The following is a 16,502-nucleotide window of genomic DNA, read 5'->3' on the forward strand; positions in this document are numbered from 1 at the left end:
AAGGAAGTGTGGATAACTCGAGATCAGAAAAAAGTTTAAATTAAACTCGGGTTGCTTTGGGAGTCATGCACATGTGATTTATTTCTAGGATGACTATCATCTCAAAACCTTGATTTTGAGCCGTCTAACATGGGAGAGTCGACTGACCTGGGAATGCATGTCAATCAATCACTCCACTGATATATCGATCTGCATGCTAAGCGATGGCAGGCTGTAGCCTTTCCACCCCACTGTGAAGACTCTTAAGTTGAGACTTGAATTTTCGAACGGATCCTTACAACCAGAGCAACGCCCCTCTTCTTGAAGAATCCAATTATTAAGCATACATAACCTTTGTTTTTCAAATTCCTTAAATGCAAAATAAATATGAAATTATAAATATTTTTAAATAAAAAATAATCATAATTTTTTATCCTTTCATATATAAAAAAAATTGTATATTATTCTCAAACACCAATTTTATCACATATATATATATTTTAAAATATTAAAAATTACAAAAATATCACTAATTAGATTTTACATAAATATTGAAAAATATCATAAATATCAATAGAAATTGGAAAGATGAATACCCTTATATAAGCTCGAAGAAGGTTCGTTTCGCTAGGCTGTGACACTATGCTCACTAAATTTTCGCATTGTCCACCCTTCATATTCAAAAATGGCTTTCATTTCCACTTCTCAGTCAGCTTAATGCATTCTTTCTTTTCGAATTCAAATTCTCATAATTTCACCAATTTCTCTGTAATGCTACAAGGCCATATTTCACATTCGCATCTTCTTCAAATTCATGCTCAAATCTTTCGAGTGTTAGCACATCAGGACAATCTCGTGGCAACTCGTCTCATCGGCCACTACCCATCTCGTTTGGCTCTTCGAGTCTTTGATCAGCTTCTAACTCCCAATATATTCCCCTTTAATGCCATTATCAGAGTTTTGGGTGAAGAGAGTCTTTGCTCGTGTGCGTTCTTCGTGTTCAAAGCCTTATTGCAGCGCTCGCTTTCGCCTAACGACTTCACTTTTTCTTTCCTTCTGAAGGCTTGCTTTCGATCAAATGATGCCAAGTATGTCAAACAAGCCCATACCCATGTTGTTAAATTGGGTTTTGTTTCTGATTCCTTTATTTGTAATGGTCTTCTTGTTGCGTATGCGATGGGCTTTAAGGATATGATATCGGGGCGTAAGGTGTTTGATGAAATGCCTGACAGGGCTATGGTTCGTTGTTGGACTTCTTTGATTGCTGGGAGTGCTCAATCAGGTCAGACTGAAGAGGTTTTGCGCCTTTTCTTTATGATGGTTAAGGAGAATTTGAGGCCGGAAAATGATACCATAGTCAGTGTTTTATCTGCATGTTCAAAACTTGAGGCTGTAGAAATTGAGAAGTGGGTAATGATTTTATCAGAATTCATCAATGATGATGACACGGGGAGTTTTGGTCGAGATTCAGTCAACACTGTTCTTGCTTATTTGTACGGGAAGTGGGGAAAGGTTGAAAAGTGTAAGGAAAGATTTGATGAAATTGTTGGGATTGGCAAAAGAAGTGTGCTTCCTTGGAATGTGATTATAAGCGCATATGTCCAAAATGGTTGTTCCTTTGAGGCTCTGAGTCTTTTCCGGGTGATGATTGAGGATCTCAATCTTAGGCCCAACCATGTTACAATGGTGAGTGTGCTTTCTGCTTGCGCTCAAGTTGGCGATTTAGATCTTGGTAAATGGATTCATGGATATGTGAAATCTGAAGGTTGCAAGGCTATTGTAGAGTCAAACACATTTCTAGCCACTGCATTAATAGACATGTATTCTAAATGTGGGAATTTGGGGAAGGCAAAAGATGTTTTCGAGCAGATGGTCTCCAAGGATGTTGTTTCATTCAATGCTATGATCATGGGTCTTGCAATAAATGGTGAAGGAGAGGAGGCATTGAGGCTTTTCTCCAAAATGCAAGAGCTCAGTTTGCGTCCAAATTCTGGAACCTTCCTTGGTGTTTTATGTGCATGCAGTCACTCAGGGTTGTTAGACACAGGGCGGCAGATGTTTCTAGACATGATCCCGCACTTTTCTGTTCCTCCTGAACTAGAACATTATGCTTGCTATGTTGATCTCCTCGCACGAGTGGGCCTTCTTGAAGAAGCCTTTGAGGTTGTGGCCTCCATGCCCTTTGTGCCTAACAATTTTGTATGGGGGGCTTTGCTTCAGGGTTGCAGGCTCCATTCTAGATTGGAGTTAGCCCAAGATGTTTCCCAAAAGCTTGTTAAAGTAGATCCGGAAAATTCTGCAGGCTATGTGATGTTTTCCAATGCCCTTGCTAGTGATCAACAATGGGGGGAAGTCTCAGGCTTGAGGTGGTTAATGAGGGAAAAGGGGGTGAGGAAGCACCCAGGGTGTAGTTGGATCAGCGTCAACAGAGTTGTGCATGAATTCCTTGCAGGATCCCTATCACATCCTCAAATTGATAGCATATATCATACATTAAATGGATTGGTGAAGGAAATGAAGGTAGCAAGTGCTTAGGAAGTTGACAAGATGAGACATGAAGATACTGATATTCTTTGGACCTTAACAATTGAAAATGTTTCCAGTTTCATTCTTCCTTGGGCAAAATAAGTTGTTTGTTTAAGAAACTGAGGCCATAGGTGGGTACATATTTTTTGTTGTCCCTACCCCTTATACATATTTCCTGTGATTTTTGTCTTAATCATCTGATTTTTGATACTCTGGTGAAATTGTATATGCCCCTTGTACATTAGGCTGAATTGTTGATCATGATAGAATTGCAGCAAGCTCTATTGTGATCCAGTAACAAAAAATCAGCAGTCTGTCTGTTTGACTTCAAGCTTCCAGTCAAATATTCGTTGTGTTCTTTGTATATATCTTTGGATACTGTGATTAAAGGGTGTTACATAATACTGTAAGATTGCACAACAGTTTAATGTGATACCTAGTTGGATATCAAAATATGTCATGAGTGTTCTTCAAATGTTTTTAAATGCTTTTATACATTGCTCCGGCAGGTGTTTGCATCATATCACAACACTCAGCTTGATGCTCTTTTGCATACTGAAAACAAAGTCACCAATCAGGTTATTATAGGATCTTTTGCATTATTAACCTTTTCTTTGTGGTGTTTTTTGGTATGGGGAAGGTCGCTTCATTTTGATTTTATTTTTCTCTTGATTTTTTGGACAAAAACCAGATGTTGATTGAGAATCTATGCGAGTACAGCTAGGAAGGAGTCTTTTACTTCTTTCTCTTTGGTTTCTTTGCAACGTAGCGGCATTTTCTTCTGGAGATTCTTGTAATCATGAACCTGATGACATCTTGCAGCTCAGCTTCATACAATTTCTTTTTGGCGCATTTTCCTTCTGGTAGTTATTCCTTGCAATCTGTAATATTTCTTGTTATACATGTAGATATGAATAATACTGGCATCATAGTATTTTCAGCACATCTGCAATAATACTTGAGAAGGCTACAGTTAATTTATTTGTTATATAATGAGGAAACTCTCTTTATAGGTGTATCACATGAATTCTCAAAATGCATTGCCATCTCTTTAAAGAAATTTAACCAAAGAAAAAGGACAAAAATAAATTTAAAAATTGCCAACTCATCTGCTACTCTTTGGAGCAACCGACTACCCTTTAAAGTCTCCTTTGTGAAATATCTTAGTAACTGAATGAGAAACTGAAAGGATAATGTGCATGGACAAACACATAACTCTTCTAGTAATAAATACTCTGAGCCAATTTCTTAATTTTTGAAATCCTTAGAACATTTTGTTTTATCATTTTTGGTATTATCAGTACCCTGAGGCATATAACCCCTCTCCCCCGCAAACTCTTCTTTCTTTTCAGTTGATCTGAAGATTGTACTAGTACAATCTGGTTAGCCTTTGGATTGGCTTTCTTGCAGCCTCTTCATACCATATTGTACATAGAAGTGCAATTGAGCCAACTTCTGATTTTAGCTTGTTGTGATTGGCTATTTCTAAAGATTTTAAATTGATGCTTACATACATGAGCTTATTGGTTACTAGAGGATTGACTATAAGTATTGGTTTTTCTCTTGTTCAATTGCTTTTTTTTACGTTCTTTCTTTCTGAATTCCCAGATCTTAATTTTTTTATATGCTTTTCTGTTATCTCATCTTCAAATTTGCTCTTCATGGTGCATTCATTCTGTTATTGCCTTATGTAGCATCCTTTTGTGGTTTTCCCCAGCTGGTGTTTTCACCAAAGAACAAGCTCTCAGTATTCTGGTCAGGAAATCCTACTGCTATCACTATTGCTGCAGGCCAAGTTCTCTCTCCAGATCCCATCACTGAGGAGACAAACCTGGATATCAAGGTAAGCAAGCCTGTCTTGGATGATTACAGTTTTTTTTTCCATGCTTCATAGGCTAAATAAAGCAAGCTGCGTTTGGAAAGCTTAAGCTCTGACCAGTCTAGTGCCCATTCATCAGCTGATGCGAGCTGAACCTGAATTATAGCCTGGCACAGCTCAGTTTCTATGTGAGCACAGCTTGAACAAATTCAGCTTGGTTATATTTGACTCTACTTGCAACGTAACTTTAAATACCTTTCTAGGGGAAAGCTTGTTTGATAATTTAGATTCTTGAAACGACATTATTAGTTTCAGTTAATGTCTAAAGGATTAAATATCCTTGGCGAGCTAAGGTCAAATATCGATTAAGGCTGTAACATGAAGTATAGCATGAACTCAAGCAAAAAAGGTAGTTGTGTTTTTAGAAGTAATGATTAAGCAATCAATTAAAGTCTTTTGATAAGGGATTCAACTATTTTGAGTATGAACATCAACAACAGGATGCTTAATGTCAATTCCAATTGACATACGATAGTGAATAAATGTTTAAGATGAAAATTCACTTGTATTTTTAAGACAAATTTTTTGGATAGGATAATTTGAATGTTGTAATTCCAGTATTCACTCGTATTATTAATGAAATGATATAATTTTCTTCTCAGTAATTATTCTAATTGTTCATTGTCTTATCTTATGATTGGAAAAAAAATACAATCTACCTAAAGACTGATCTTACCCAAAGCTCGTTATGATTAGATGCATTTGAGATTATTGGATTTAAGTCTATTAGTGAATATAATTATGCACTATTCAAAATTAGCTTTGTATGATATGTGGAAAAGGTTATCGAATAAGACATGCTGGAAAAGACATTTACATCATTATAAATTATCATCTACAAGTTCCTATAATATGATAAATTCTCATTTTTCATGACAAGATATATTTTTTCAAATGTTTTGATTTAGTTATACTTTATCCAATTTTTAGAAATTTTATGCAAAACAAAAACAAATTAATTGATTGTGTAGTCTAGTGATAACCATCAAGCTCATGCATGATCCTTGGAAAATGGATGAATTCCCATATTTTGCCGATTTTATTTTAAAATTTCAAAGTGGCAAGAATCATCATTATTGTATTAAGAAAAGTAAGAATGAGAAAAAGGAGTATGCACAAGGACTTAGGATCACAATGGGGTGTATATTTTTTGATATCCATCTTGCCTTGTCTTGCCCCATTCCTAATAAGACAAGTTTGAAAAAATAATAAATGAATTTGAGGCGAGTTCGAGATTGTCTTGTCTCATATTACCCTTTTGAGTTTTGGAATTTATTGATATTTGTGTTGAGCCCCTTATTAATCAGATAAGATATTGGAGAACTAGGATTATCAGTAGAGACTTTGAAGCATATCCAAAGAACATGGGTTATCTCATTGCTGCAGATCCTTTTCACTAGATTTCCTACAGTAAGAAGATTGATCATCTACCAACCAAGTCCATTTCTAAAGATATTAAGCTACTTGATGAGCATCGTAGGGATTATATCCTCCCCTAAGCACACTCTTTTCAATCCTTCTCATGATGCTCCACCGACAAGAATATTCTCCACCGACAAACTTTAAGCAGTTTCAGCACCGAAAGCATAATTGTCTCCAGCATGTGATTCCACCTGTCAGCCATCAATACTCCGCCGAAAGTGAGATTCATTAGTTGAAAAGTGCTACAGTAAAAAGTCAGTTTTACTATTCACTATTCATTCATGGGTTCACTATTCACAGCCAAAGTAAAAAAGCATACAATACTCTATCTACTGCTTTGTACTATTTAAGATTCCTTTTTTTAGCTATTTATTGAGGCAAGCTCCTCAGTTGTAAGCAGGTTGAATTCACGACTAATTTTCCCCTTCTTCTCCATCTTAAGCTTCTCATTCTCTTTTTTTTCTCTCTCACCATGTAAGCCTTCAAGCCAAAGCCTTCTTCAAAGCTTTCCTACCCTTTTTCATTGTAAGATATTTCATTTCCCTGTTTCTCCTTATTATAAGTATGTTTTTCAAATTATGTAATATAAAGTTTGATGTTCATTTTCTTTAAATTTCTTTATTAAATATCTTTGTGTATTTCCGATTTATGTCAAAACTCAAAATCAAATAAGAGAAATCGAAAATACACAAAGATATTTAATAAAGAAATTTAAAGAAAATGAACATCAAACTTTATATTACATAACTTGAAAAACATACTTATAATAAGGAGAAATAGAGAAATGAAATATCTTACAATGGAAAATGGTAGGAAAGCTTTGAAGAAAACTTTGGCTTGAAAGCTTACATGGTGAGAGAGAAAGAAGAGAGAAGGAGGAGCTTAAGATGGAGAAGAGGGGGAAAATTAGTCGTGAATTTAGCCTGCTTACAGTTGAGGAGCTTGCCTCAATAAATAGCTGAAAAAAGGAATTTTAAGCAGTAAACAAAGTATTGTATGCTTTTTGACTTTGGCTATGAATAGTGAACCTGTGAATGAATAGTGATCAGTAAAACTGACTTTTTACTATAGCATTTTTGACTTTTCGGCGAACGAATCTCACTTACGATGGAGTATTGATGGTTGACAAACTGCTTTTAAGCTGTGGAATCACATGCTGGAGACAACTATGCTTTCGGTGTTGAAACTGCTTAAAGCTTGTCGGTGGAGAATATTCTCGTCGGTGGAGCATCACGAGAAGGCTTGAAAGGAGTTCAAACCAGATCCAATACTTAATATTTTTCTTTTCTTGTCTTAAGTACGTGTAGAATTCTTCTTGGTAGATGGTTCCAAAGACCTTAGCCATCCCATTCCTAATAGGACAGGTTTGAAAAAAATGATAAATGGGTTTGGGGTAAGTTCAAGATTGTCTTGTCTCATTTATCCCACGTTATATTATATATATATATATATATATATATATATATATAAAATATTTCAACATAATCATTTTAATCATTTTTTATTTATAAATTATATTTGTTTAGGACATACCATATGACTTGGGAGTCTTGGACAAGGTGCCAAGTAGGGCTCTTGAGATACGTGGTAACATATTGGTGAAAAACGATGGTCAAGAAATAAATTATTTTAAGAAAAAATATTACATCAAATCTTGGTATAAAATGATGTTTTATGATTTAATTGACTACTTAATTGGACTCATTGTAGACATTTTTTCAGATACAAAATTCAATGTAATAAGAGTGTTTCTAAATGTGGCTAATTATTCAAAACCAATTAAAACAATTTCACTTTCAATAACCATAAAGATTGATTTACTCGTTAAGGTAGTCTAGTTGGTTAGGACGAACATCGGAAAGTGTAGGGTAATCCAGTTAGTCAAGACAAACATTGAAAAATGTAGTCTTAATAAGAGACACATGATTTGGATTTGAATCCTGTCACTGATGATACCTAAATTTACTCGATATTGATTGTTGCGGGTGATCAACACCCCAAGGTTTGAGTCCCCATGGAGTCCTAAGGACTTGCCCATGAATGGTTCCGACTTGCCCATAAAACTATAAAGATTGATTCATTTTAAGAATTTTGAAAATCGATTTTATGAATTTAGTTTTCAATTTCTTGTTTTCTTATCAATAAAAATTGAACTAAATTGACAATTTAAGATTGCTACGTTATTGGAATTTATAGTTGCAATTGTTTAATGTCGGATGAAATTTTTATATATATATTATTATATATTTTGTAGACTCTATTAAATTAATTCATTATTATTAGATAAGGGTGCATTATTTTTTAAATGCATTTATTATATTTTTTAGCTAAAAATTAAAAAAGCAGTCTAAACTTCAAATTCATTAAAAATAGCTTAATCTTAAAACCTAAATTGATTGCACTCCACTAATCATCTAAATCGAATCAAATCGACTTTAAATAAACTTCTTTATCAGTTTTTCTACCACTAAGGAGCTGATTTAATTTTGATACAAACATAAATCGATTATGTCCATTCGACTCACTTTTGTCTCCAAAAACCGATTGAACCATACTTTTTTACATCCTTAGTTATATGGGTGTTGGGCAATGGCTTAGTGATGGAAGCTTGAGCTTACCCATGCAAGGCACCATGTAGGTTGATTCACTTGGCCAAAAGTTCAGACGTTGGAATTCATTGGGTTGAAAATTTTCCTTCAAAGCGGATGAATTTCCAAGTGGTGGGATAAAGCATGACAAATATTAGGGGTGCATCACTTAGAATTGGTCAAATAAATAGGGCCTTAAATTTTAATGCCATCATCACAAACTCTGGTTTTCCCGCCTGCTGGCCAAAACCTACCTGCTTGGATGAGTAGGAGATGAAAAGAACGAGCCATCTACACTAACAAGAATAGAGTAATATCCCAAACATATTTGCCTATTATAGGTGTGGACCGTGTGGTTAAGAAAGGTAGTCATACAAAGCCCGTATCAGATACTCAAACCAATCACAAAACAGTACTTTCCCAAACTTCAAACTACATGAAATCAAGGATTTACCTATTAAAAAGTCAAAAACTTGCTAAATTACTTTAATACAGGGGTTCTTACCACTACAACCATCCATTAGTACTCATAAATGAGAGTAGTAAGCACCCAAAATTTTAATGGATTTCAATTAAACTCGCAGATGATATAAGATTTAATCTGAATCTGATGAGTATGAGTTTGAGCTTTGCCGGACACTCCTCGGTTGTGAACTAGATTTGGATGCATGTAGTGATGATTCACCCTCAAAAATGATAACTTGAGCTTTAGCCAACCTCTCCTCCAGTTCCTCTGTGCTGAACTCATCTGTCCCACCAAGCTCATCAAATCCAACCTTAAATACACTAAGTTAGGACATTATAGGGCAACATCAACAAAAAGAAAAGGCGATAGCAAAGAAATGTAACTGGAGACTAGTATAACACATCTTTCTATATAACATACCACATAGTCATCCACTTTGGCGTTCTTTATAAGGGCAAGGGTTGGAAGTACAACTATCTTGAGCTTCTCAGCCAAGAATGGACTTTTCTCTGCATTTATTTTTACAAAACGTGTCTCTATGTGCTTTTTTGCCAATATGCTCAAATGCTTGTCCACCACCTGCAAATGAACTACAACCATTGATTGTTTCTCCAAAATCTCAAGTCTGCTTTAGATAATTTAGAATAACAAGACAGGCGCTTTCAACATAATTGTTGCCCCTGACACTTACTACAGGACAGCATTAAAGGAACATGTGTTGGCTTAACTACAATTAAATATGAAGTTTCTTGACACCTTCAAAAGGTAAAACGTCTACTCATGAATACCTTAATGGAGATATGTTTCAATTTAAGTTCTTCTTTCTGTACTGACTATACAGAATTTGTCAATAAGGAGCAACAAAAATTCAAATTATACATCAGCCATTCGAATTCATGCCATCCATAAGCATAGGCATAGGAAAGTGCTCTAACAATAGGTGCTTATAGGTTAAAATTTCTACATTAACCACATATATACACAAAATCAAATCATGGTGTACATGGACACCAGCCTTTGACGATGCTATATCCAATTCCTCAGAACCATGAATATACCATTATTAAAAGTTCTGATTTCTTCAACATCACAAATTTTATTATTTAGCCTAGAAATAAGAAAAAAAAAAGGTCTCCTCTTACTCCTGAAGCCACAATTGGTTTTGGTGTACAAGTGCATAAAATGCATCTCACTAGACCTTTCAATTGAAAGACTGAGGCAGTAACCAACTAATTTGAGCAATAACTCTATCCTACTTTTACTCATTCAAATAATTTTAACTTGATTTTCTCCTTGGACAGCATTGGCTTTTCAAAATTGCAAATAAGGCATAGATCCAGGGATCACCCTTTCAATAATATACTATTTTATGAACTAATAAAAATGAAAAAATAGAAAGAATTGCCCTTTGTTTCTTGGTAAGCAAGAAAAGAATCTGCTAAAAGTTCCAACAGGGAAGAATGTACAGGTGGAGCATACAAGGGTTTCTCCATGCTCCATGTCCACCAATCCAAGAGGACAGAGAGTGAAGGAACAATGGGTCAAGCTTAAGCAACATCTGCTTTTCTCTATTCCTCTTTCCAGATTGTCCACAAAAAGCACAAATGGACTGCCCTCCACATGGTTGCTTCTCCTCGTTCCAAACCTCCTACACCAACCTCTAAAAGATCTAAAACCATCTTCAGCATCACCTGCAGCGCTCCCACAAACAGAAGAAGAAAATGGACCCATAATTCTGAAAAATCTTTCCAATGCAACAGTAAATGGCAACAGATACCCACACCCCTTATAAAGTGATCAATGATGAAACTCTTATCACGAAGAGCAGGAAAAGATAACACCTTGATTGTTTGCACCAGATCTCCTTCCAAGGTAAATCTCCCTTCTTACCACTGATAAAACTAAAATTAGAAAAGTTTACCAAGGGCAGTCTGTTCTTACCCAAAGCCCACCTAATAATATCTTCCCCCTGGCCTACAACACCAGCCTCATGGATAGTACCAAAAACACGTCAAATGCCTCAAAATTCCATTCCTGAAACCCAGAATCCATGAGACCCATTCCCTATTCCTCCTCCCCATGGACCCCACCTGATATTCAACATCCCTACTTCCAAGTAACACCTATTTACTTCCAGTTTGGCACTTATTCCACATTACTTTGTATCAACATGAAACCTAGACATTTTATTGTTGTAAGTGAAGTTCAGTAGTAGTTCCATCTATGCTCACCTATCCATTCAAAAGATCTCAATGCATCAGCCTTTAAAATGTTGACTTTTCTTCTGATCAGAGAGAGGTTAGAAAGTACTTCAAAGGGATTCTGTGTAACATCTGGGTTAATTTCTCAACAAGAAAACAATGAGGTCCACCTCATAATGGAGAAAAAACATAAAACATTTAATGGCAATCTATACTCCAACATCAAGAGGCATTGGTGATAACATTGTAAATCAAGTTGATAAAAGGCACCTATTATGTTTTCTATGAGCAAAAAATTTCGAAACCTCGAAAGGACTAGAACATTGTTATAATTTTATAATACTTAGAACAAATGGTGAGGTGGAGGAAGGAAGATGTTGGTTCAAAGTTGAATAAAAATCCTTTAAGATCTCAATGGAGAGGGTTAAGGGTTTTCATCTTGAATCAAGTTTGGTGAGAAAGGCCTTGCATTGTTGCTAGAAGGGGTAGACTGCAGAGGTATGTTCTGATGGCAAGGACCAAAAACCCTTTAGATGGTTTGAATGGAGGGGGGAAGGGATTACAAGTTGGATAAGAATAGCAACAACGCGAGGAGGCTCCTTCTATGCTCTGTCTTTTCAGTGAGGAGAAAAGGTTCTCCTTAGTGATCCTAGAAGGCTAGGGACTTCTAGAGGGGTGAATGGTCCTGGCTAGAAAACTAAGGATCTTAGGGGTAGTGTTGATGCATAGGAATGAGGAGGCATCTTAAGAGGCTAACCTTTAGGTAGGGGAAAGTGGCGAGAGTGCCATTGAAAAAAGAATTTCATATGTAGAGGTGGTGAGCAAAGTCTAAATAGAGGTGGGTGATGTAATGTGGATTCAAATTGGAAGAGAGGAGATACACAAAAAAATGAAGTCCCTATAGTAGTGTCTCATATGTAGATGAAGTGAGTTTTCATATCAAACACCACACATATATTCTTTGAAGAAATAGGTTGAGTACTACAACTGGCACTTGAAAGAGAACCTCCATTTGGCTTTGATGGGAGACTCCCTTGTGTTGTTTTAGTTTGAGATAGTCGTTGAAGCCGATAGGGCCTCCTAAGGGGTCTAAAAATTTTCAAGAAGAAAAGATTGCATTTGGATAAGTGGGTTTTAGAAGTTGAATGTTACAATGAAGATGTTTGTGCTCAAGAAGTCTAAGTGAGAGTTGTGGGCTGCCAATTCATTTGTGGGCAAAGGAGTTATTTACGAAATTGAGAGATTCTTGTTCATGGTAGTGGATGAGGATATGATGAGTCAATGCAACCTCCAATGGGCTAGGACTCTTGTTAGATCTAATGGGAGGAAAGTACCAAGAACTCTACAAGTGGTGGTGGGGACATCTTGTTTCACCATTCAACTTTGGTGGAAATACCACCATGGATGTCTTTGGTCAAACCTAGGTCAAGTTGTAGAGAGCTGGAGGTTAAGGATGGAGTGGAAGGGTGAGGTTATCTCAATCTAATTTGCCCATTTGAAAATTGGGAAGGTCATGTGTCGCTGATGGGGTTAAAATAGTCCACTAATGGAGAGGTGCACTAAGCTTTTTCAAGCCCTAGCAAACCGGTGAAGAGTGTTGGAAGGTTTTAGCATAGGATTGTGGAAGGCAATTAGGAACAAATAGGAGGTTTTCAAAAGTAGAATTCACTTTATTGTAATGGATAGGAGGGGAGTAAAGTTTTGGTTGCATAGGTGGTGTGGTGACTCTCCCTTAAGAGACTCCTTCCTTGCATTATGTGTCGGAGTCAGTTCAAAAAACTTGTAGGTAGTTGATGCATGGGGGCAGGTTGGGAGAGAGGACTTTAGAGCCCTTGCTTTTTAAGATAGTTGAGTTAGATACAACGGAGACCTTTTTGAGGAATATTCAAAAGCATATAGTAAGATGGGGTACAAAGGACAGAATGATCTTATTGAATTTTGAGAGTGGAAAGTTTTCAGTCAAAGCTCCTCACTCCTTTTTGGTGTCAAGGGGTTCAAAGCCATTTCTAACAAGTTTTTTTTTTTTGATAGGTCAAAGCCATTTCTAACAAGTGTTGTTCAGAAACTGTGATTCCAACAATACTGAAGTTTTTTGCATGGGAAGTAACATGGAGAAGATATTTACCTTGGATCAGCTAAAAAGGAAAGGTGTGCCTCTAAGAAACAGATGTTACAAGTGTAAAAGGGAAGAAGAATCCTTTGACCATATTCTTCTACATTGCGCCTTAGTAAGTATGTTGTGTCAATTGATCTTTTCCATATTTGGGGTAGCATGGGTGATCCAATCTTCAACAAGACTGATGTTGCAAAGTTAGAATCTGCCTTATGTTGGGAAGAGGTGGAAGAGGTAGTGGAGGATTGGCCATTTGAAGAGAAAGAGTAAAGAAGTTGTGCATCTCTTTTTTGTTCTTTTTTCTTGGCGCCCTTTGTATACTCCCCATGTACTTTGATGCACCCTTGTTGTAATTCTTTTTGCATACAAACACACACACACACACACACACACACATATATTATAATATTTCTACTAGAGATTCATCAAACACTAGAAGCTTTTCAACTTTTTTGGGATCATCACTGCTCATCAATAGACGCATGAGAAAATGCTACTTTATTCCAGTGTGGATTGAAGTTCACTTTGGCTCCACCAGCAGGCTTTGTAGTTCTCATCTTTTTCATTGAATTCAAAAGTCACCTCCAAACTTGATGAGATAAGAGTTTTTCCTGGCTTGGATAAGTAATGCAGCTGCATCAGCATGATCAGAAGCAAGCAGCCATTCTATCGGGTGGACATTATATTAGAGAAAAATGAGGAATTCCCATATAGTTGTCACCAGACAGCTAAAATAAGAAGTCAAAACATATCAATTCCTATTAATAGTCAGTTCCATGTCCTTCAATATGGTCAAGAATCAAAATATTTGGTACTTCCAAAGTCATCATATGTTAGTCCATTACTGCAGCAGTTAGTCTTTTGTTTCTACCCATATGAAATAACAATGGATTTGCTACAATTCAAAGGCAAATTTTGTTATAGCCCTTAGGCAGACTTCCAAGAAATTGTTACCTTTCTTACACAATTCTATAATTCATATCACATATTCCACCATCACTACGGCTTCCTTCCTCAAGTTGTTTGGGATAATATATCCCAATAACTACACAACTCTACCCTATAACTTCAATACCCAATTCACCACTTGCCCCTGAAAACTCCACCCTACCCCCACAAATCCTACAACCAAAAACTAAAATAGACTTAAAAGGGAAAAAAAATATTATAACATTAACCACAGTATAACACCAAATTAGGGACATTTAACATAAACTTTGTTTTTCACAATTTCAGTTAACAGAATTTTTCTTCACACCAAAGAAATTATCATCATATGAAGTAAGAAGCACATTAACCCTACATGTCTCTGAAATTTTCAAATATTATTTTTTTTCCAGTGCTACACTAGGCTTACAGCCAACACAAAGCAATAATCTAGGACGCCAAGACCACATTTAAATTTGGATGAATAGATGAGGAAATGATGCATTCTGAGACCGGTACCTTGCAAGGCCAATTCGGGCGGTAGAAATGACAGACAACGCGTTCGCTGGCCTTCACAGCGGCGAAGAAGTCCTTCTCGGAGGGGATCTCGGAGTATTCTCCATGGCCGAGGGAGATCCAACGGCTCCGCTTCTCGGCCATCTTTTTCATTTGCTGAAGCCTCCGCTCTCTCAGTGCCTCAATATCGTCGAGGTCGAGGCGTTCTAGTGCTGCGATCTCTTCATCGATCTTGTCCTCCACGGCCTTGGCTACTGTCAGTACTTGCTTCTCCAGAATCTGCAAAAATGGGACAAGTGAGATAAAATTAAGTATATAGAAAGAGAAGAAATTGGAAGATCTAGCGAGAGAAACAACCTCTTGAACATTTGGATTCTCCATTGATGGATTGCACAGAATCTGCCTTCGGAAACGAGAAGATGAAAGTGAAAATGGAAAGAGTGGGAAGGAGGACGGATTTGCTCTTGTTTGATTCTCGCTCGGGCTTGGGCCCTATATGGGCCTGGTTGTTGGGCAAAGAGGCCTTTAGGCCCAGCCCACTGCCCCAGTTCTCAAATGAGAAATTCCACAAACGGTTAAGTTAGCACCAAGGAACTTGATCTTTGCTGTAATAAACCTTTGGTAAATAAATTTAAGTTATTAGTGGTGTTAGAGCCCATTTGGCAGTGATTTTAGAAAACACTTTTAGTTTGAAAAATGTTTTTTTTTAAAAAAAAATCTAAGTATTTGACAAAATTTAGGAAATATTTTAAAAATTTTAAGAAATCACTTATAACATTTTTTTTTTTTTTTTTAAAAACAATCATCTTAAAACAACTTTTTAAAAAAAAAAACATTTTCACTAAAAACAATTGGTATAAACTACCAAACACAGTCTTAGAGAAAGCACTTTTTAAAGGAGGAGGCTAAAAAAAAGAGGTAATAATTATGTTACTATACCATTAAAATTTATATTTTAGAATTATATTGTAAAAGTGCTTTTAGATAAGAATAATTTTAATATTTTCAAAAATTTTCTTTTTCTTTAATAATTTTATTACTCATATTAATAAGAGTAAATATGTTAAATTGTTTCAAAAAAATTTAAACTAGTTTTAACAAAACAATCTAAGTATTTAAAACAATAATTAAGTAATATTATTAGGTATATTGGAAAGTAATTAGTTTAAAATTTATTTATCAATTCTTACTTTACTGTTTAGTAAACTAATTTAAGAATGTGTTTGACAATGATTCTGAGAAGTGTTTTTAGTCTTTCTAACACTTGAAAATTTTTATTTTTCAAGTATTAGAAATGTTATAAATACTTCTTAAAATTACTATCAAACATACTCTAAATTTTTTTGAAATGATTAAATTTAGTGTATTTAGTCTTATTAACTTTACAAAGTTGTAGAGAATTAAAGAAGAAAAGGAATAAAAGGAAATTTTATTTAATGATTTTCGTTTTTTGTATAGGAGTCCTTAGTTTTTTCTATCGGAAAAGAAAAGCAAATCAATACATGTCTTTTCAACTTCAAACAACCTGTGTATTTGTCAAAAGCTCTCTTGTTGGTATTGCACTACCACATCATTTACACACTACCAACTTGTTTGATTTAGGTGGTGTTTGTTTTTTGGCTTTTTATTGAAAGCAATTTGTTTTCAGAATTTAGATCGTTTGTTTTTCTACTTTTTCATAACTTATTATAGACTTTTTACTAAATAGAAAAAGTCAAAATATGTAACTTTTTCTAAATAGAAAAAATAACATATTGGTTTTTCTTTACTTTTTAATACTTTTTAAAAAAAAATATTGTAAAAACAAACAACTTAATATTTAACGTTATTAAGCATTAAGGTTCTATTTAGAATTAAGTAAAAAAACAAACACCACCTTAATCTA

General features: G+C 35.4%; 2 protein-coding genes across 5 annotated transcripts; one reads left to right on the plus strand and one right to left on the minus strand.

Annotated features, from left to right (window-relative positions):
- Positions 1 to 556: 556 nt before the first annotated feature.
- Positions 557 to 4,985, plus strand: LOC100250734 (pentatricopeptide repeat-containing protein At1g08070, chloroplastic). 4 transcript variants are annotated; one of them, XM_019219114.2, is made up of 5 exons: positions 557 to 1,067; positions 1,168 to 2,636; positions 3,015 to 3,083; positions 3,197 to 3,368; positions 4,223 to 4,985. In XM_019219114.2, exon 2 carries the CDS (start codon positions 1,171 to 1,173, stop codon positions 2,512 to 2,514), a length of 1,344 nt encoding a protein of 447 aa, XP_019074659.1. In that variant the 5' UTR covers positions 557 to 1,067; positions 1,168 to 1,170; the 3' UTR covers positions 2,515 to 2,636; positions 3,015 to 3,083; positions 3,197 to 3,368; positions 4,223 to 4,985. The 4 variants fall into 4 exon arrangements, with proteins under 4 accessions (XP_019074659.1, XP_010647944.1, XP_019074658.1 ...); XM_010649642.3 differs by having other exon boundaries at positions 557 to 2,636; XM_019219113.2 differs by lacking the exon at positions 3,015 to 3,083 and having other exon boundaries at positions 557 to 2,636.
- A 3,720-nt stretch (positions 4,986 to 8,705) lies between these two features.
- Positions 8,706 to 15,081, minus strand: LOC100262780 (thioredoxin domain-containing protein 9 homolog). Its single transcript, XM_002271660.4, has 4 exons — positions 14,975 to 15,081; positions 14,621 to 14,896; positions 9,281 to 9,439; positions 8,706 to 9,170 (listed from the first exon to the last, which is right to left on the minus strand). Exons 1-4 carry the CDS (start codon positions 14,996 to 14,998, stop codon positions 8,991 to 8,993), a joined length of 639 nt encoding a protein of 212 aa, XP_002271696.1. The 5' UTR covers positions 14,999 to 15,081; the 3' UTR covers positions 8,706 to 8,990.
- Positions 15,082 to 16,502: the final 1,421 nt, after the last annotated feature.

Source organism: Vitis vinifera, chromosome 3 (assembly GCF_030704535.1).
Source record: "Vitis vinifera cultivar Pinot Noir 40024 chromosome 3, ASM3070453v1".
Taxonomy (NCBI): Eukaryota; Viridiplantae; Streptophyta; class Magnoliopsida; order Vitales; family Vitaceae; genus Vitis; species Vitis vinifera.